This window comes from Ischnura elegans, chromosome 7 (assembly GCF_921293095.1).
Source record: "Ischnura elegans chromosome 7, ioIscEleg1.1, whole genome shotgun sequence".
Lineage (NCBI taxonomy): Eukaryota > Metazoa > Arthropoda > Insecta > Odonata > Coenagrionidae > Ischnura > Ischnura elegans.
The window spans coordinates 117,669,042-117,690,628 of record NC_060252.1 but is presented as its reverse complement, the minus strand read 5'-3'; the positions used below and the strand labels follow the sequence as shown (position 1 = coordinate 117,690,628).

Sequence of the window (21,587 nt, the reverse complement as noted above, 5' to 3'; positions counted from 1 at the left end):
CCCAACTGCAACAGCTAAGTTGCGACCTCTCGACCGAGGGGTCATTTCTGCGGCAAAGTGGCATTACCGTCGGATTTTAGTGGAGTTTTTGGTTTGTCGAATGGATGTAAGGGATCGGCGAAATTGAAGAGGACCATTTTGCAGGTAATGCAGCGGCTTTGCAAAGCTTGGAAGCGTGTCGCACCTGTCACCATATTTAGTTATTTTGCAAAAACCGGGTTTGCAGTCAACAGCATCATTATCGTGACTTATTTTACCTACTTCAAGAACTCATGCATGAGGCCTTTCAAGCTGTTTTCTTATCGGGAGTTGTCAATCCGGTTTGCAGTCAACTGCGACCACGCGATGGAGAGTGATGACGAAAGCCGTGAATCCTGGCAGGGTCTCTCAAAAGTCATGAATATTGAAGGGTCGTTTGATGAGTTCACTAGAATAGACTCAAATTTCGTTATCCACGAAGCCAGCGAACTGAGGGTTGCAGAATATAATTTCTCGAAAACTCATTTTTCAAAATCGTGACGTATTTTACTTCGAGAACTCCTGCATAAGGCCTTTCAAGATGTTTTCTTATCGGCAGTTGTCTATCCGGAATGCGATGGAAATGATGCTAGTACAATGAATTATTTACAAAGCCCGCGACCGCAAATATTGCTGTGGAGTATTCTGGATTCGACTGCTATAAATAAATGCTGCCACCCACTGCGCTTTAATGGGTCGACGAAAGTCGCACTCGCGCCGTTATGGTACATTGATCTTAATTTTATGATGAAGCTATAATTGGCGCTGTTACTTTAACTTTATATTAGTAATGGTCAAATCTATCGAATTCTTAATTTTTCACTGTAAACTTTGCGAATACATGTACTCTATTTCAAATATTGAGAATAAAGGGATGGCCTCGAGCTCACCGCTACGTTGCATACATTTTTGAAAACCGATGAAAAAGCACGCGAAGTGATTGAATAATACAAACTGAGGCTTCCTAAATGTGGTCTATTGCCCGCGATTTGCGTTGCAGCTGAAGAAATAAGCACTGTTTTGAAGTATGTGAAGGTAGAATGAAGATAACGCATGCAGACCTGCTTCAATTTCCGAGCCCCTAGAATGATGCAACGTGCGCATCACCTCCGGGGAACGAACTCCCGATCAACGAAACGGCAAAATTTCGGTCCCTTGAGTTTCGTTTAAGAGAGGTTTTACTGTATTTTTTTATTGCCTAAATCAAAAGATTATTACTCCTGGAGTATGTATTTCACGCTTTTGGATTTTTAAATGACGATATCTATTTTTCGCGATTAAATGAAAAGTGAAAATTTTCAAGTGCGCGAAAACGCGACGGCGTTCTATGAATGCCAGGTAATCTCCTCGTGACGTCGTTCTGGTTCCCGCAGCCCCAAGTGAGGTGACCTTGGGGCGAGGTGCTGGTACGACGCAGGATGCTAGCAGGTAGCAGAGTACCATGCTAGCTGGTAGCGCTTGGCTTAAATAAGGACTATTATTACCTTATCAAATGAAGAAAACTTTCCGACCTTAGCCAGTTTTAATAGGTGATTATTAAGACATGTTTCCCGGAGCTCAGTGCCTCATCCATGCATTGGTAACCTGGGGTATGTATTTCACGCTTTTAGATTTTTAAATGAGATATCTATTTTTCGCGATTAAATGAAAAGTGAAAATTTTCAAGTGCGCGAAAACGCGACGGCGTAGTATGTAGTAGTATGAGGGTAACCTCAGACGATGTAAAACTCTAATCTACTCGTATAGAAACAAGGTCCCTGTGACGTCACGTGGAGTGGCATCGCATTGGTGCCAATCTGGCCTTTTTCAAATGTGGTTAAAATTGACCATTAACGTTCGTCTAAACTGGGATTACTAAAGCTAAACAATTTGTATATTATGAATACACTAATGGTGGGTGACGAATCGCAATCAATGGCTTTCGTTCTCTTTGATGAAGGAAACTGTTCCCTGTTATGGGGAGGGACGGCATGAATAATCAGAAAACACGGATTACCCAAACTTTCTCTTAAATGTAATGCAATGTTCATAATTTACGTGAAAAAAAACAATGCATTATTACTTATGCAGTTATTCTGCTATTTTAGAGTGCTTCCCGGACTCAATGAGAGCTATTTTCATAAGTTTGCAATCTTTTTAGCGGCAATAACATGGTTGTACTCGTATTATCAATGCTCCATGTAAGGCCTGGTTCTGAAAACCACACATCCGTGGCTTTATGATCACGGAGACAGAAATGCAGTTTGCAGGAATGCCTCAAAACCACTGTTCGATGTCGGAAACTACACTGAAAGTCACCACACCTCGTAGTCGCGTCTTGCATAAGTAGCCCAGGTTGCAACTGCTGCGGGACATGTATCCATGATTACGGATTGCGGTCATGCACTGCGAAGCTTGGAAAACATGGTACTCCTGTGAATGCAGCTAGTGTGCAATCGCTCCAATTTTACGAATGGGATTCGAACGGAAATAATAAGCCTGATGTATCCTAGCATCAATGCAGTAATTCCTAGGATTTTGCGTCCGAGTTTATTTTTTTAAATAAAGATCGAGGAAAAAATTGAGCAAGAGTGATAATCATGCATGGATAATCCGCAACCCAATGGATAAACCGAAGCCGGATAATATCGGGAGTCTGCTGTATTTGGTAGATAATGACTCCGTTAATTGAATATTACGACTGTTTTAGATCATCGGTGGAATGGGTGGGAAGGTGACGGCAAGAAGGTGCCAATTCCTTGAGATGGCACGGAGGCCGATGAGAAGGCAATGATGGTAATGGATTTCAAATTTCTTGTTCACTAGGAAAGTTTTATAATGTTCTAGTTTCAGCGTTGGTCTGATCCACACCCCTATTTCTAGCTCAGGTCACAAATTTATGAGCTCAGTGACATGGTTCCCTCTCAACCTTGAAAACCTTAAAACCGTGAATAAACCGTGAATTTCGCATGCCGTGAAAAAACCTGGAAAGAACAGTGAATTTCGCCCTAAAGCCTTAAAAATCTCTCACAAGGAACATTAACGGAGTGTAACGCCCACTTTTGCTTCAAACTTTGCACATTTGTAGATTAATGCAAAAAAATGAAATGAGTGAAATTTCCCGTGCCCTCGTGACCTGTGAGTCGAGATATCAGCGATCAAAGATGCCCGATTCGTCAATTCGCCGCCCGTCAGGGGGAAGGCATGCCGGCAATTGGCCCACTCCTCGCCAGGCCTCGACCATCCGCCCGGTGAGCGGCCAGCGATGCGATGCGAGCTATATTTCGTCTACGGCGGAGTCTCACGCCCCGGCGAATCGCTCTTTTGTTTTCTGTTAGTATTTCTGTATTTCCGATTTTACCTGATTCTATGGAGCATCGGATTGATGGGAAAATTGCTCTGCATTTAGTTATAATATATAGTATCACTTTGAAACGCGGAAACTTCGGAATGATACTATAACCCGGAGTAATTCGCGATAAGAATTTATGCTTCATCTTTCTGCCCGTAAATGCGCAAAGGAAACGAGATAGGGGGCATGTTTCTTTCAAACTTTTAAGGGGAAACCCAAAATAAGCAACACATGGAATACGTCAACAGCCTAGGCCTCTCGGAGACGAGACGGGAAAAACCCCATCCGTATGAATGGACGGGGTCCCTTGCCCTTTGGTGGGAGGTCGGCAAATCTATTGTTTGGGGAATGGACAACCAAAACTCACCTAATTGACTGATATGTTCAGACTAATGACTCTGCATTCCGGTGCACCGAGCTCCCCAGGGAATATCCTCGGGACGGTCAAGGCCCAAGAGAGTTCCAATGGCCGTACCGTGAGAGGATTATATATTTACGAATTTTTTAGACTGTTCAGTTCAGTTCAAACATGTTTATTTCCATACTGTTAATTTTCACAAAGATATATACATAGTAATAATACGTTTTAACTATTTACAGTAAGGACCCCGTTTAGAATTACTCCTCTTCAGGGCTTGTCATTTGATTTTGGTATATACATTTTAGTTCAGCATGAAGCAGATATGTTTACAAAAAATTCGAAGTGTGGAACTCTTTTCCTCCGGGATGGCTATTGGTCCGGCATTCGCCCGTGACGTGAGGGAAACCGGCAAAACCCCACGTAGACCGCCGTGTATTGATGATGTGTTGGAGTTTGATGGTTGTTCTCGCCGTGAAGTGATTCGATGTTCTCTCTGTGTACTTGAAATGCAGGTGTGGCCGGGCTGCTTTTGCGGTTCTTTGCAGGAGTGCTGAAATGTCATATAAGTTGTTAGTAAAGGTTTATATGTACAAAGGGTTATAGCACAGACAATATTAGAAATACTTGTCACCAAAAAGCCGTAGTCCACGGAGTATAACATTTTAAATTTACATTGTAGTTATTGAGTATTTCCATCGTCAGTAAGATATTTATAAATATTAGGAAAATATTAATTAAAACTAATATTTACACTCCCGTCTTCATTGAGTTTTATATTACATTATTATACATTTTGTCGAAGTTACGGATGAGCAATTTCAGGAGATTAAGGAAGGATATATGTGCCTGATGGGCTTAAAGATTGATATCATAATGAAAGATTTTATCAGAATACAACAATAATTGAAAAGCTTTATCTATTTCAGATTGAGTAGAATGGATTTTAAATTATTATTAATGGTGATAAATTGCTAAATAAGTTAGTAAAAGATTATTAATCAATGTTTACAAAAATTTAGGATGCGCAAACAATTTAGTTAGTCTCAAAATGAAAAGTAGCTTATATTTAAATTATTTTACTTAAAGTCAATTTTGCGAATCAAATAAAATCATGCAGCGCCAGAAGGACTTGAAAGAAGAAATGGATTTTTAAATTTTATGTTGTCATGCCAGAAGGGCTAATGGAAAAGACAACAGTTTTGATTAAAGAAATTTATGAAATAATAGAAAATGCTCATCCATTAGTGTTCTCCGCGGCCACCAACTGCTGATTCCATGAGTAGACGGACTTAACCGAATACCCGAGGACGTCTCTCGCCGCGCCGTCCAGGATCTCCGCGACTGCTGTCCTCTCCTTCGGGTGCAGGTTGGCCATCGGGAGGCTTGCCAGGGTCCGCAGCAGCCAGTCTTAACCCGTTTAACTGATTTCCATCCCCTAGTCCGACTCCTTTCCCTTTTACCTTCTCATCCGTGCCACGTTTTCACTTCCAGTCCATGCATTATCTCGAATGTAATTTCTGGCCAAGATTCCTTCTAATAATGGATTCTAACAGCAAATAACAGTCCAAGTATTAAACACACAACAAAAATTATATGCAGAAATGATAGTCCAGAAAAAAATGGGTGAAACACAAATGAAGTTCACAATGGGCGCATTTTATAAATACGAAGGAACCGCACGCATTTCCACCCGTATTTTCGCAGTTCTTTTCAAAAATACTCTCGGAAAAACAATATTGCACTGGTGTCATGTGCCTATTTGGTCTATTATTTATATATCCTGCCTTAAACCACGCAAAAGTTATAAAATCCTTAAATCTAGGAGCAGAAAACTGGAGATGTGTTAGAGATTGCAATTTTAAAATATTATTTCTTTGGAAGAGATTCACAGGCAAGCTATCCAGCAACACACGATCGGACACTTTGCGCACAAAATCTTTCCACATACGAAAAAAGTACACATCCAGTGGTTGTATCAATCCTGTACTCTTTGGAGGCATCATCTTCACTACAATGTTTTTACTTTCTGGCATCACTTCTGCTATAGCCTCCTGATCTTTGTAGGGGTCCCAGGAATCCACCAGAAGCACACATTCATTACGTATTGCTGGAGAAAGAACCTGCCCAAAATACTCTTCCATCAAAATGTTTTTGGTTAACAATCCTGAAGTTGATGCAACGCAATGAACATTGGCGGCTTGAAAAATGTCCGCGCGTGCGGGGAATTTGCCATCCTTCTCTTGCAAGCAGATAAGTAGAGGGGAGAGGAGCTCACCATCCATTGAAATAGTCGGTTGAATAGTGTAAGAATGAGTGGTTTCATGTAAACTCTGGGCCACTGATTCCACCACTTTCACCCCTCGAAATTCCAGAGTGCGCCCGGAATGCATTTCCTTTTTAAAACCACTCTGGTCAGTATTTAAAACTTGCACACTACCATTTGCAGTATTACTAATTAAATCCTTAACCTCCGTCACGAACTCTCTGGCCTTTTCTGAAACACTGTTGTTCCAAGGAGTGCTTCTTGGAAACAACTCGCGTAACCTTGCGAGAAACAATGTTGTTATGCTTCTTCCACTTCCAAAGCCACGGAGGAGTGCATTTAAAGTTTGTGATTGGGGTATCCAGTTGATTATTTTCCTCAATTGCCCACCTCCGCAAATCTCGGTCATGTACAACTAGATTATTCTCTTTGGCGGTCTTGAAGCAGGTGAGAAGAGCTTCCCGGATAGATTTATACTTTTCATTTAAGGCTCCGCTTTCTATTATCTGCCTCTCATATCGATGAAGTTGAGTTCGGCTAGTTACGAAGCGGAAGTTGTGCCGAACTGTCTCTAGTCGCAAGTTGCCCTTTTTCCCTGACTTCCAAAAGTCAACTCCCTTTTTTTTTTGGAGCATTGATGGTTCTGATCGCGGTTTCTTCATAGGGGAAACATCGTATGATGTTGAAGAAGAAGGAGATGTTGGAGAAATATCCTCATCCCTCTCCGAATCACTGCTACTTTCTTCAAACCCCTCCACAGTTTCCTCATTCCTCTCATTGTCATCGTCAAATACAAGATCATCTTCGACCTCCCAATCGTATTTACCATCTTCTGCACAGGATTTCAATATTGCTGCAAAACACATATTATAACATATTTTTACTACACAATATAATTATAAATAAATTAGAGAAGCAAGTAACTGACTGTTAGCATAATAATTTCATCGTTTAATTATCATAAAACACTTACCTGTGAGCTTTTCCGCCAGATCAATTTCTTCCACAGTGGTCTCCGAAAGAGAGAGAGTATCCAAAAATTTACTTCTCATCAACCTCAAAACGTTCAATGGGTTTATCACCTCAGCCATTATAATTACCCGAACGATGTTGAAAGCTATATTATACTATTAAAAACAGCAATCAGATCGTTTTTGCTCAATCCACAATACAAGAGCAGAGAGAGTGCTGGAGATAACCGTATGCTTCTGAACAAACCAAAAGATGAAGTAGAACTGACAAAACTCCAATTCCTCGCTGTTTTCGGTCTCTACTGGTGTTTATATTTTGTTCGAGGAGACGGGAAATGTTTGGGTGATTTTATGACAGTACCTGAAATGGTCGAGGATGCAGCCGTTTCCAGAAGCGAAAAATCTACGTACGCCTTTTAGAAATACAATAGATTTGCCGACCTCCCACCAAAGGGCAAGGGACCCCGTCCATTCATACGGATGGGGTTTTTCCCGTCTCGTCTCCGAGAGGCCTAGGCTGTTGACGTATTCCATGTGTTGCTTATTTTGGGTTTCCCCTTAAAAGTTTGAAAGAAACATGCCCCCTATCTCGTTTCCTTTGCGCATTTACGGGCAGAAAGATGAAGCATAAATTCTTATCGCGAATTACTCCGGGTTATAGTATCATTCCGAAGTTTCCGCGTTTCAAAGTGATACTATATATTATAACTAAATGCAGAGCAATTTTCCCATCAATCCGATGCTCCATAGAATCAGGTAAAATCGGAAATACAGAAATACTAACAGAAAACAAAAGAGCGATTCGCCGGGGCGTGAGACTCCGCCGTAGACGAAATATAGCTCGCATCGCATCGCTGGCCGCTCACCGGGCGGATGGTCGAGGCCTGGCGAGGAGTGGGCCAATTGCCGGCATGCCTTCCCCCTGACGGGCGGCGAATTGACGAATCGGGCATCTTTGATCGCTGATATCTCGACTCACAGGTCACGAGGGCACGGGAAATTTCACTCATTTCATTTTTTTGCATTAATCTACAAATGTGCAAAGTTTGAAGCAAAAGTGGGCGTTACACTCCGTTAATGTTCCTTGTCAGTCTTGATTTTACGATCGTACAACTACTATTGACGTATTAAAAGGAAAACGGATATTTCGATCGTTTCAAGATCAGTCACGCGCAGACATGGACACGGATATATCTGCACACGTATATTCGAAGCGCAATTATTGTATCCATGTATCATGATGACACATTGACCTTAAGCCTGTACCCAAGCCGGAAGGCTGTTAACCAAAGTGTTCATTAACACTTGCGAAAATTCAGACACTTCTTAACACCCCTGGCACCCTGGTCCCTCTATTTTCCCACTCACTTCCTTTAGCCCGAGCTAAATTTTGCAAACGATAGGTGATGCTATAAGAGATAGCACTGTCATTGCTGCGTTTGCATTCAAATTCCGTCTCGTTTGTTAAATTAGTAGTTAATTTGCGGCCGATGATTGTTACGTTATCAATATTTCTGCCTAAAATGCCTTATCTACAAACCGTGAATTTGATGACTTTTAGACCGTGAAAACCTGGAAAAAACCGTGAATATTGTAATTTAGATTTTGTGGGAACCCTGAGTGAGAAGAACCACCCTCAGAAGAAAACCAAACGCGACCAAATAAATGTGCAATACGAGAGAGAGAGAGAGGTGATGACAACTGCGCAGCGTATAACATAAGCCGGGGGTCCCAGGCGAGATGATCCGAACCCCTGGGCTGAGCCGTGGTCACGCACATGGCAAGATCAGCTGCTAGGACGGCTGATCCCAGCCGCTGAGCCGAGCGTGTAGAACAGGCATTACCCTTCGTTGCTAGGATTGCACTGACTGTGTATTGTTTTACTGCGGTTGCATACATGTAGGCACTTTTCTGGTTCTTTCCGTTGCTAATATCTCAAGAAGTATTGAACGTTGGTGGCAGAAGCATAAAATATTCCTCGTGGGTATATACTTCCTATCACCTCGCAAAATTTGATTGAGACCTGGAGGTGACACTTGAGCGACTTCCCCTGTACATTATATAACTCATAAAACAACTTTTTTCGAAATTCAAAGTTCGGCATACGTCTAAATGTAGCCTGAGGTACCAAATGAGAAGAGAAAAATTTTTGTTCCTGTAGGTTGACATCCTGTAGGTGGCACCAGGGCCATTTATGTTGAGCTTAGGCAACCCACAACACATACCCTAGTTTTGCTCTATTTCGGCAATAAATGTCTTGATTTAAATAATGTTTATTCAGCCGATTCTGCACCAGTCATGTCTAAAATTGTCTAGGTAAGCACCATAGATCGAATACTCACGTTTTTATGCAATCATAGGTACTAAAATGCAAATAAGCATAAAAAACTTTGAAAATTTCTTAATTACCGTATATCTCCGAATATAGTCCCCCTCTGAATATAGTCCCCCCCCCCCAATTTTGAGACCTTAGTTTTGGGAAAAAATTTTAAATGTAAAGGAAGGCAATTTTTCTGTGGTTAGCAAGTTAAGATTCTAGATTCGATAAAAACTATTATTTTCTGTGAAGATTAAGAACAAATATGTTACCATATTTTCCATCACAACAAAATAACTATACCTAAAACATGTTGTGATCCATTGCATGTATCAGTAATTTATAGTTCCTTAACCAGATGTAATGAAGAAATGAGAAAAATTTTTAAGTATCCAAGGCTATTGTATTGTTTTAAACATTCACAAATTAATAATATTTTTGATTTCCAAATGACTACAGACAATGTCAATATATAAGCTTTAACTTAAAGCCCATAAACAGTATTGCATTTGGCCCTGAAACTTCCTTAGATCCAGTGTAACACACCCATCAAGTCATCACAAATCCAAGTGACCTGAAGAATTTAGGAACTCTAAATAAAATTGTGTTAAATAAATTATAAATATAATAAAAATATTGCCATCAAATGCCTGCTAAGCAAAATAATTAAACTACAGGACTTACAAATATCAAAGTAATAAAATTAAGAAATAAACTTTTTCCAACAAACATTAAAACTAAGAAAAATTATGTCAATTTTCAATGCCTCGTCGCGAATCATTGCGTAAGTTACACAAAGAGCTTCTGCTCTGCATTTGCGCACAAATTGGACGATATTTTCCTCTAATTCTTTGAATCTGCCGCATCGAGACCCCCGAAATGACTTCCGCGATGTATTAGCGCTTTGCAAGCGCTGTGAATACTATGATTTACGGCGTATTCTGCAACGGCTATTTTTAAATTGGCATCGAAACTCCGTCTTTGATGGCCTCTACTCTGCCGCAGGATTGATCCTCATCTTTCTACTTGATCCATCACCTCACTGTTGAACGTAAAATTATTTTTAATAAAGAAAATATCGCGGAAATAATTGCGAAACGTTATGCGACGTAATTTATCGATCCTACTTACCCTGGCGAATTGAAGATATTCCTCAATAAATTGATCACACTTTCGATGCTGAGTCGCTGTATTTCGATCAAATGCAGTAATGCCGGCGCTTCTGGTTTAAAGTCGTCGATTATTGCGCCTTTTCAGAAACAAATGCATCACCTATTGCGCATTCTTGTCCTGTGAAGGCGGTAAAGGCAGTGGTTGCAAACACGAACCGCACGGGCACATGGACGTATAGTAGCTACGGACGCAATGAAATGCTAAATCGTCACGAAAGGTTCACTTTATCTGTTTATTTTTCGCAATTATTTAAATCGTGTAACTATTAAATGAGCGACGGGTACATATACTATTGATTCAATTGCAGTGTTCGATTAATGTAATGATAGTGTGTGTTTAGTTTTCATTTTAATTATTTACTGTTTTGCGTCATTAAGTGATCAATGTCGATTGAATTATTCTAACAATACTTTTCCAAGAAAAATTAGCGGCTACCCGATGGATTCCGTGAAAACGCATATTCGATATGCTATTTGAATCGGAATAATCGTATCTGTACAACATTTGTGGTAAAAATTGTCTTAATTTCCGGTAAAACGTGGCAGTATTTACTAATATCTCCGATTATAATCCTCATAAATATACTAAAATAGAAAGACTGCGAAAACATTAGCCATTATGCCGTTATTTATAACTTTATGGTCACCTTTAGTATGCTAAACTGGATTACACTCGATTATAGTCCCCCCCCTTACTTTTCCGCGGCCATTTTTGGAAAAAAAGGGGGGACTATATTCGGAGATATACGGTAATGGCATTTAATTTAACTTGGTGTACTCATATAGTCATCATCGCTCTAATATGACCCAACCGTTTATATAGAACAACACTTTTCCCCTCTTCCATCCTAAAGTAAGGATCTCCTTATGGCCCTCCTATGAACTAATGTCAACGCACTGCTCAGGCTACATCGTCTACGAAAATGGCTCCGCGTTCCAAATTTTGCAGTTCTTCGCCCACCATGAGAACAGGTGCCACTCCGGCTCTCAGCGAGACCCACAACTCATCACGTGGAGGTGGCTCCAACTCGAGTTTCTGCCATACCCACCCATACTTCAAGTCTTCTGACGTACCAGTTGAGATGCAATATTTTTTGGATCCAAAATTAGGGGAGAGAAATGGTAATTAAACAGATTGGAAGGAAAGGAGCTTCTGAAGGCTATGTAAATACAAATTAAAACAAAGTAATATTTGCCGGTATCCTCTCCTCTTTCTCCATTTCCCCTCTATTCTCCCTTACTATATAGGTATATTCCCTGTACGCTATTGATGAATTTTCTTGTACATGGGGATGGCCTTTCTCAAGGTTTGGTGAGGCAAGGATTGCGTGCCGAAGTGATTACTTTTATTGGAGAAGCAAATAAAAAAAATTTAATGTATTTGGCATGCTCTTCATTGGAGAGTCATCTATTCGGCGCTTCTCGACAGTTGTCTGGGAGATATCTTCCCACATATGAAGAAATTGCGATGTTTTACAAGTTGTTGGAGATGAAAAAGATGCACTAAAGGAGAGAATTTGATCCATCGGTCCAGGAGATTGCCCATGTTGTCGCCAATAGAGCGGACCAAGTGTGGAACGACGCATATGGACTTGTAATGTCGAACCGTGGCATCCTCATGGCATTTTAGAGAAATGTAAAAATATTATGAAGAGCACTGGGCCATTTCATCTCAAATCAGGCAGATAGTGCAAAATCATGTCAGGTGACCATCACCGATTTCTCTGAAATTTATATATGTGAAAGCAGTATCCTTATGATGAATAACGATGACTTTATCTCTGCTCAGAACTGAACCGTCATAAAGTTACCGCCCCTTGAACATTGCAGTGTCAGGCCTCAGAGTAAAAAATGAAAAATCACATAAATGCCGATTACTAAGGAACCATGGCCCATAAAGTAGTGGTTATTGTTTTATTTTGAAGAAAATTCATTTATGCACATTATGGCATAACTTGCAAGTCATTTGAAGCAATAATAAACAAATAGGACTTGTTTAAACAATAAAAATTAGTCATTATTTAACAATTTATTACTAAAAAAGGCCACCTTTTATTTTCTTTAAAATTTCTCAGCGGGTAGTTTAAATGTTCTGCTTTCAATTAAAAAAATAAAAAAAGGTAGTATTTTTATACTTTTTGTTTTAAGGCATGTCAAAGTTAGGCGTGTTTACGACTATTTTACACCAAGATTGCATACCTTCAAGGGGGGAAAATGCCGTTTCATTCTACTTAGCATTCATAACAGTGAAAAGTTCATATCTGAATGATTGGTTACATCTATTGACTGAAAGCAAGTTCAATCTTATTTACTTCCATGGCTTCCAATGTGTGCAAACACCCACTGCTACTGGCTGGAAACGGTGAATGAGTCGCAATTTGCACAGAGTATTTTTCAATGGCACTTCACATAAGTCTTTCTTCTACTTTGGGCCATGTGGAACATTTCGATGGACCATGTGGATGCATAAAAGAGACACTAAAGTCAATCTCTTCTAAAGACACTACAGTGATTTTTGAAAATGACCAGTTTTTTCGGAAACACACAATGAAGTCATTCATGGTGAGATTTTGAGTACTGTATGTCATTATATCTGTATCATTATATCATTCCTTTCAGACCAAAGATCAACCGGAGTACTAGTGATTGGGGCCATTGATTGGAAAACCACTGAAAAATATAGGACGATGGCTGCCAAAGAAAAAAATTGATAAAAACGGAGGAATCATTTGAAAAGAGGGCATCAACATCATCAGAACCCAGCGGGGTTTATTTGGGACATGCATCAACTGAAACAGGAGATGCAGAATGCCTCGGAAACTCTATCCTCAACTTTGTTGAAGCCGCTATAATTGAAACGTCTTCAATACGGTGAATCGGTTGTGATGGAGCACCTTCAAACACCACGACCAGCTGGAAGGGAGGCGCTATATGTTTTATCGAAGCGTGTCTCGGGAGTGCCTTATAGATTTGTGTGGGCCTTCTGCATTCAAATGAACTCCCTTTTCAAAATATAATGGAGAAATTAAATGGGCCGATGACAGGACCAAATATCTACATTGGGTCATTTGGTCGCCAACTGATGACCTGTGTGCAGCTACCTCTGGTGAAATTTCAGACGATTCATCTTTGTCTACCTGATCCTGAACTAGATTCATCACTCATCAGCACAAACCAAAAATATTCGCTGGACATGGCTCGTGATAATTCCAGGTGATACATCCCGCAAGCTCTGGCTGATCGCGATTGTGGGGGATTGAATATCAGGAGATGGGGAACGAAGGTCAACAGAGTAATCCGCTATTACATAGGAACAAGACGACCAACTGTGGCCTTGAAAACAATAACCAAGTTTATCATGAAACTCTATATTCCTATGTGGTTCACAATAAAGAAAAATTGGAGGATTACAGAAGGAGCAAAACATGCCTGGGAAAAACTTACGAGAATGAGACAATTCCCTATAAAGTTCTGTTCTTGAGAAATTCATCCAGAGCAAAGCGTTCTTCGCTCATCCAGAGAATATCGTCATGGCAATGGTGAATAATGGAAGTGCGAAGAGTAGCCTTCCAAACGATAGTGCAGGAAATGAAGACATCAGGGCAGAGGAAGGCATCAGGGCTTTTCACATCCCTGACCAGTGCGTTGACATTAGTTCATAGGCGGGCCATAGGGAGATGGGAAGATCCTTACTTTAGGATGGGAGAGGGTAAAAGTGTTGTTCTATATATTAACGGTAGGGTCATATTAGAGCGATGATGAACATATGAGTACACCAAGTTAAATTATATGCCATTAATTAAGAAATTTTCGAAGTTTTTTACGTTTATTTGCATTTTAGTACCGATGATTGCATAAAAACGTGAGTATTCGATCTATGTTGCTTACCTCGACAATTGCAGACATGACTGGTGCAGAATCGGCTGAAAAAAGTCATTTAAATCACGACATTTATCGCCGAAATAGAGCAAAAAGAGGGTATGTGTTGCGGGTTGCCTAAGCTTAACATAAATGGCCCTGGTGCCTCCTACAGCATTTCAACCTGCAGGAACAAAATTTTTTCTCTGCTCATTGGGTACCTCGGGCTACATTTTGACACACGTCGAACTTTGAATTTTGAAAATACAGTACACTCCCGATTATTCGGGCTAATGATGGGGAGAGAGAGACGGCACGAATAATCGGAAAACACGGATAACCCAAATTTTCACTAATTGTCTTGCAATGCTCATAATTTACCTAAAACAAACAATATATTATTATTTATGCAGTTATTCTGTTATTTTAGAGTCCTTCCTGGACTCAATGAGACCTTTTTTTGCCAGGTCGCGATCTTTTAAGCGGATCGCGGTCGCGCACTGCGAGGCTTAGAAAACAGGAACACGTTGCTCCCGTGAATGCAGCTAGCGCGCGATCGCTTCCATTTTACGAAGGGGATTCTAACGGAGAAAAATAAGCCCGGTTTATCCTAGTGTTAATGCAGTAATTATGATTATTTTGCGTCCGATTTTATTTTTCTATAAAGACAGCGAAAAAATTTGAGCGAGAGTAAAAATCATGCACGGATAATCCGCAACCTGGATAAACCGCAGCCGGATAATCGGGAGTCTGCTGTAGTTGTTTTATGACCAACTCTTCATATACATAGTAGGTACTGGGGATAAAATGTGGCAGGAGTCTGTTTAGAATTGAAATTAGAGTAGAAATAGAAATTAGAGTGTTGCAGAAAAATGCCATTGTGGAAACTCTAAACCTTATCTTGTTCTTGTATCTGGGTCATTGGGCCATGTCATCTCAACCAGGGTCCCACGCCCACTACCTTAGATTTTGATCATTTTTTCCGTTGTTAGTTGCAACCTTAGTTAAGAAAAATCCAAAATATTAAAGACCCATTGCAAGTATTTTCCAAAATATGAGTGTTTGAAGTCAATGAGGAAGATACAAAACTTCTGTGCACCAGTCAAGTTATTCAAAACTACCTTATTTGTGCCCCTGTGAAACCTAAACCAAATAAACAAAGCTGGTTAAAAATTTTAGAGGCTATAAACATGCTGCTATAGTTTTGAAAAATGTTATTAAAACGATTTTCACTTGAAAACTTTTTTTTCTACAAATGTTCAAAAATTGCACTTTTGACAACTTTTGACAAAAAAGTGACATTTTCAAACACATGTAAAAATCACATACCTACATTTATCACTTGAAAGCCATAAAAATCTCTGTAAACATGGTAAAGACCACCAACTTTAAAATAGAGTGAGATTTAGGGCAGTTTTGAATTTATTTGTTGATAAATCGTATAAAATGATCATTCTGTTAATATTTTTTGTTGATAAATGACACTTTTACAGCTTCTAACAACAAAAAAGGGACACCAATTAGGTGAGTTAAAAAAATATAAATTGCACTATCTGTCCTCTTTCTACTATCATCAGCAATAGTGAGATTGGTAACTTAAAACAATCCGAAAAGAAAGAGTTAGCTGACTCAGCACGTTGAATTCAGCAATTGAACTTACGGATCTTATTCTATTGGTAGAGGTCCGTGAAAATGGTTTTATTTTTTGCTGAAATTTGTTTTAAAACTGTGTGATTTCAGTGCTATAGAAAATCTTGGCGGTGTTATTATGTTATGATCTGGATATCCTCACAGATGATCTTCTCAGCAGTTGATGCAGCATTTTTTCCTAAAACAGGACATCAGGTTACAATTTATGAGTTATGTTTAAAGTCTCATTTGTCTGAGTTGCTAACGAAGCGATATCTTCTCAGGATATTTTGTTTCTCCCTACTAGCAATCTCCCTACTACAATTTATGAGTTATGTTAAAAGTCTCATTTGTCTGAGTTGCTAACGAAGCGATATCTTCTCAGGATATTTTGTTTCTCCCCACTAGCAATCTGAATGCATCTGCTCATCTAGAGCTATGCTATATTATTGTTAGGAATGAGAGGGTAAGTTGCCTTTTCTATTGGACAAAAAATTCCATTGTGCAGTCATATGGTCATGCTTAACCCTAAGATCGCGACGCTAAGGACGCGAAGATCGGGAAGTCATCGGGCACTAATGTTCCTCTGTTTTAAATATTTCAAAACCCATGGAGAATAAATTATTAAGTCCTAATAAAAGCCCGTTTTGGCAATAAACAGTGTTAAATATAGCATTAAAGGTTATATTGATGAATATTAAAGTTTATCTAAAGAATTTTTTGGTTTTACGATGAGTGAGAATGATCAACAAATGCTGAGCGTATGCAGCCCGCGTGCCACCAAAAATGTCTGCCTAGGGTGGGGCGTGCTCACTCTTGGGGCCGTATCTCGGGAACCACTGGTCACAATTGGAATATATTTTAGGAGCAGCATTCCAAATGTCCAGTGTATCATTAGTTACCATAGAAAAGGTGAGGTGGTGGAGGCCTTTTCTGAGGATAAAATCTGTATCCTAAGGTGGAAGGATAAGAGGGAAGTGCAGACGATCAGCGCCGAATTCAATGCAAAAAAATTATTGAATCCATGAAAAGACGAGGGAGCACGCCAAGAAAGCCTCAGGCGGTGGTTGAATACAGCAATAACAATTGTGGCATTGATCATTGGGATCAAATGATGTCTCAGTTTCTCAATGAAAGGAAATCCATGAAATGTTACTAAAAATTGGGAATCCACCTACTGGAATTACTGTTGCTGAACCGTTATTTTTTATTTAAAGAAATTTTTTTGGAAAATTCCTCTCATCGACTTTCTAATTCCAATTTTAGAATCTCTTATGACAATATCTGTACCTTCGATCCCTTTGAGGAGATAGTCATCCTAGCCCACCTCAACCAAAACCAAGGGCTTATAAGGACATTTCCCAGATTATATGAAAAACACGAATGACAGAAAAGATTAAAACAGAAGAGATGTAGGCAGTGCTTCAAGAAGAATGTCCACCAGGACACATCATATAATAGCCCCATCTGCCTAGCTGATCCTCGATTGTGTCATGAGTTTTTCCTGAAGTATCACAAGAATTTGTTATGCTGAAAATTATTTACCCAGCGGGAAAAAAATATTTTTTTAATGCATGCCTTTTATATTTTCTATTTCAATGTTTATTTAAAAAAATGATATTATTTTATGCATAGTAATTAGTAAATGAAAAATTATTCTAATTATGCTGGTCAAGTTCTAATTTGTAAAACAATATGTTTCATTGCAATAATTCTTCGTTTATACAAATTTTCATTTTCATTTATAAACCAATGTATATCATTATAAAATCTTATGCAGAGGATATCATATCGTTCAGTCGCATTTTCCATCATAGGGAGCAACACTTTTGCTGGAAATATTGATAATACTCGCAATATTTTCTTTAGAGCAATAAAACATTTAAAATCGTATTTAATTGTAAAATTTCCTGATTAAAAAAAATAATATTAGCTGCAATACTATTTTCATTAGTTTTTTCCAGAAAGCGATAAAGTGTGAAGGGGTTTTTGCCGCAGTACTGTCAAAGAGCAAAGAAATATCAGAAACATGTAGGTTGTGTTGCGGAAAGGTATCACAAGTTTGACAGGATACTTAGAAAATTTTAATTTCAAATTTTTAACAAATGAAGGTTTACTTTTAGAAAAAAAAGTGTGAAAACATACCAGGCATTAACAAATCTTAAGATCATGTCGTTAAAATAATAAAAAAAAAATACAAATTTTTGCCAAAAAGTCAGCCACAAGGTATTTTCTCCAAAAAACGGTCAGCATGGAATGTGTTAAGCTACCGAGACGTTATTCTTCCCTGTGGGTATTTATATTATATTATATGATATACATTTATATTTATTTTAAGGTGTACATGAATTAAACAGCATTCAAACGAAAAAATACAATTAGAAAGAAGATCTTACTAGTTTTATTGAAAGCTATTTGATGATGTCTAGTCAACTTTTTTGAAAAATCTCTCCAATGAAGGCTTTCTTCTTCTCTTGATTAAGGAGGCAGTATAGCAGGCAGTCTCTCTCCCAAATAAATCACTTAGATTAGAGTCAACTACCAACAATTCCCTTCGTTGTTTACGTTCGTATTGCTCGCATATACTGCCATTTGAAACAATTGAATGTTGGGATGCGCAGTAAACATCGTGGGAATTTAAAACAAAATTACAGACCAACGTCCGAAAGTCCAAATTTAGCGTACGGAAGTCAAGTAAAAGGTGTCAATTTTGAACGTACGAAAGTGTGAATTGTACGAAAGTCGAGGACCTTCAAAATTTTAACCCTTTTAGTGCTATCCTTCTTCCTGGGGTAGAGTCGAAAAATGCGGAGGGTATTTTAATAAAATGTAGCAACTAGGAAAACTAAACATTGCATAGTTAATTTTTTAGATATATCTAAGCGTTTTTTTTTTTAATTAATGAGATTAAATTGGACAATAACCACAACATTTTCATATGTTTATTTTATATGTGTATGTTTCTTTATTTCAATATCCTCAAATTTACCAACAATAACGTAAAAGCCGATATATCGGCGTGCTGCACTAAAAGGGTTAAAGCATAAAACAAAAAAAAGTGATGGATCCGAGAACAACTGGTTCCTTAGCGACGCTCAGGGTGCAGTTGATGACAACTGGCCGAAAGGAGAACCCTACCCAGTGGTGATAGGGTCGGAGAATCGAAAGAACGGTCGTTAATGAATGCTTAACACAAGTACGGATGTGTAGGAAATGCATACGGATGGTGAGAATTCTCGTTTTTTTTCCCGAACGTTCCGGACGGATGACGAAGATTCTCGTCATTTAGGCGTGTCAACCTAAACAATTTTGAAGCATATCGCAAGCGAATACGCATTGTATGCTTTATAATTGTAAAGGTTGACATGCCTAAATGACGAGATCTTTGTCATCCGTCCGGAACGTTCGAGAAAAAAATTACGATAATTTTCGCCATCCGTACGCAACGTGTTAAGAAATCTTCCGCACAGAATGTGTTAAAATTATTGTGATTGTGTGATGTACTGATGTGATTCTAAGAATTATGGATTATATTGAATGTACTTGAGTTGTATACATTTATTTGGATGTATGTATTTTATTATTTGTTTTGTATTATCTTCTACATTGTTTAATGAGGCACCTATTTACGGGTAGCTGCAAGCTTCCGACGCCGTGTGAAGGCAAATGTAATGTGCTGGTAAATGATTGATTGATTTATTGATTGACAGGCGAAGGGGGTGGGGGTGAAGAGATGCATTGGGGTGGCGAGGGTGGACTAGGGGCGTGTCAGCAGGACGACGGTGGCATGGCAATGCCAGGCGACACGGACGACGGAGTGCTGGACGCAACACTGCAAGGAGGCAAAGGCGACAACTCAAAACCCTTTGGCTGCGGGATTTGCGGCAGGCGCTTTGCGCGAAGCAACAAGCTGGTGCAGCACATTCGGACCCACACTGGGGAGCGGCCGTTTGTCTGCGAGGTGAGTGTTGAGTAAGGTTTTCAACTTTTTAGGGGACTTTGCGTAAGTGATGTCAAGAAAGAAGATGAAACCTTTTTTATTTGAAGTAGACGCTTAGATAGGAATACTGTTGGAGGGTTTTGTCCATATGCGCCCGGGTTTTAGAGAAAAAAGCTTTTAAAAATTTTAAAATATGGTTACATTCTATTAAATACAACCTAAACAATTTTAAAGCGTATCGTAATCAAATACGTATTGTATGCTTTAAAATTGTATAGTTTGACGGGCCTAAATGACGAGAATCTTCGTCATCCGTTCGGAACGTTCGGGAAAAAAATTATAGCCGGCTTACATAGGATTGCTAGGCCAAACCGGCTGTGAAACAACAGGTATCTCACTCAACCGTGGAAACCTTAAAACCGTGAATAAGCCGTGAATTTCGTCTACCGTGAAAAAACCTGGAAATAGCCATGAATTTCATCTTAAAACCTTAGAAATCTCTCAAACTTGATTGTAGAAATACGGTAGACGGATTAAAAGAAATATTGGTATTTCGATAATGTTTCAAGGCCGAGTCACGTACAGATACTGTCCATGCATTTATCTGTACGCGTGCATTCGAAGCGCAATTATTAATGGGGAACTTGCATGAATTTTTTTTATTTCACAGGCGGACAGAAAATTATTTTCTGAATTCAACTAAGAAAACCACATGTTAATCTGAGTTTTCCTTTGCGAGATATTCAATGATAAATATAACGAATAGTAAAACGCGCTAAAAACTCCCTCACCCCCCAAGCTACTGCCGACGAAGCCTCGATGACGTCAAAGGTGCCTAAACATCACACGAAGCTATTGTTGTGATTGTTTGTAATAGTTGCCAGCAGTTGTAAGAGCTTCGTTTGTGAGACGTGTTAATTATTGTCAATTTAAAGCAAAATATCCGACAAGGCTCTGAAGCCCACATATTTTGTATTATTTATAATATTTATTAGAGATGTGCGAATAGTATCTGCGAATACTCGAATACCTCTAATACTAGAAAGTATTCGATATTCGAGGTCTCGAATAATTATGCTAAAGGTACGCTCTCGAATACTTTGAATTTCGCGCCGTACACTGTCGTTGGCAGTTGATTCGGAAAATTTTAAAGAACTCTAGTTATTTAGTGCATGCAGAGCCGTTATAGGCAAGTTGACGAACTACATCAAATTCGCGGATTAGAGCGGTGAAAAGAGTTCGAAAAAAATCCAAAAATACTCAGTTTCCCCCACCAGGAGAACCTCAGTGCCGTGGGATAGTAACTACGTTGCACAATTCCCAAAATCCGCTACCCCCTCCATCCACCATCCCTCGGCCTCTGACGCTTTCGTCCTCTTCGAAATCAAGCAAAAAATGAAAAGGTCCCAGCTCGCGCAGGGATCATATTACGAAGACCTTAGCTTCGAAAAAATTATCAAGTTAAACGCGAACAATAGAAACGTGTTTCGCGAGCTATCAAGATCTAAACTGTGTGTGAAGTTTGATATTTTCTATTATTTCAACGAACAGTAGTGATAAAAGTCACCTGTGTTACTTGCGTGGGCTAATTTAATGGTTTAATCAGTGAATAAATAGTTGTCCAGTTTTTGATAATTATTTGCCTATTTCCCACTATATTTTTATGGTATATGCTAGTATATTGCTTATGGATTTACTTACAGAGTTCCCTCTCAACTGTGAAAACC

The 21,587-nt window shown here is 39.2% G+C and overlaps 1 protein-coding gene and 1 long non-coding RNA gene across 3 annotated transcripts in view; one reads left to right on the top strand and one right to left on the bottom strand.

Annotated features, from left to right (window-relative positions):
• LOC124161914 overlaps positions 1-21,587 on the top strand; it is a 65,346-nt gene that overhangs the window by 12,221 nt on the left and 31,538 nt on the right. The window contains exon 5 of one of the 2 annotated variants that reach the window (XR_006865441.1): positions 19,631-19,881. The exons of the other annotated variant lie outside the window; for it this stretch is intronic. This is a non-coding gene — a long non-coding RNA (uncharacterized LOC124161914). The remainder of the gene's footprint in view (positions 1-19,630; positions 19,882-21,587) is intronic. 2 annotated transcript variants of the gene reach the window in all.
• Positions 5,493-7,601, bottom strand: LOC124161913. The gene is made up of 2 exons (XM_046538170.1): positions 6,947-7,601; positions 5,493-6,826 (listed from the first exon to the last, which is right to left on the bottom strand). Exons 1-2 carry the CDS (start codon positions 7,062-7,064, stop codon positions 6,174-6,176), a joined length of 771 nt encoding a protein of 256 aa, XP_046394126.1. The 5' UTR covers positions 7,065-7,601; the 3' UTR covers positions 5,493-6,173.

What these genes read in the sequence shown, in the direction of transcription:
- LOC124161913 (XM_046538170.1), bottom strand. Translation starts at nt 7,064, where the DNA reads ATGGCTGAGGTGATAAACCCATTGAACGTTTTGAGGTTGATGAGAAGT. An exon ending in TCTGGCGGAAAAGCTCACAG is followed by an intron (nt 6,827 to 6,946) that starts GTAAGTGTTTTA and finishes TGTGTTTTGCAG; the next exon opens with CAATATTGAAATCCTGTGCA.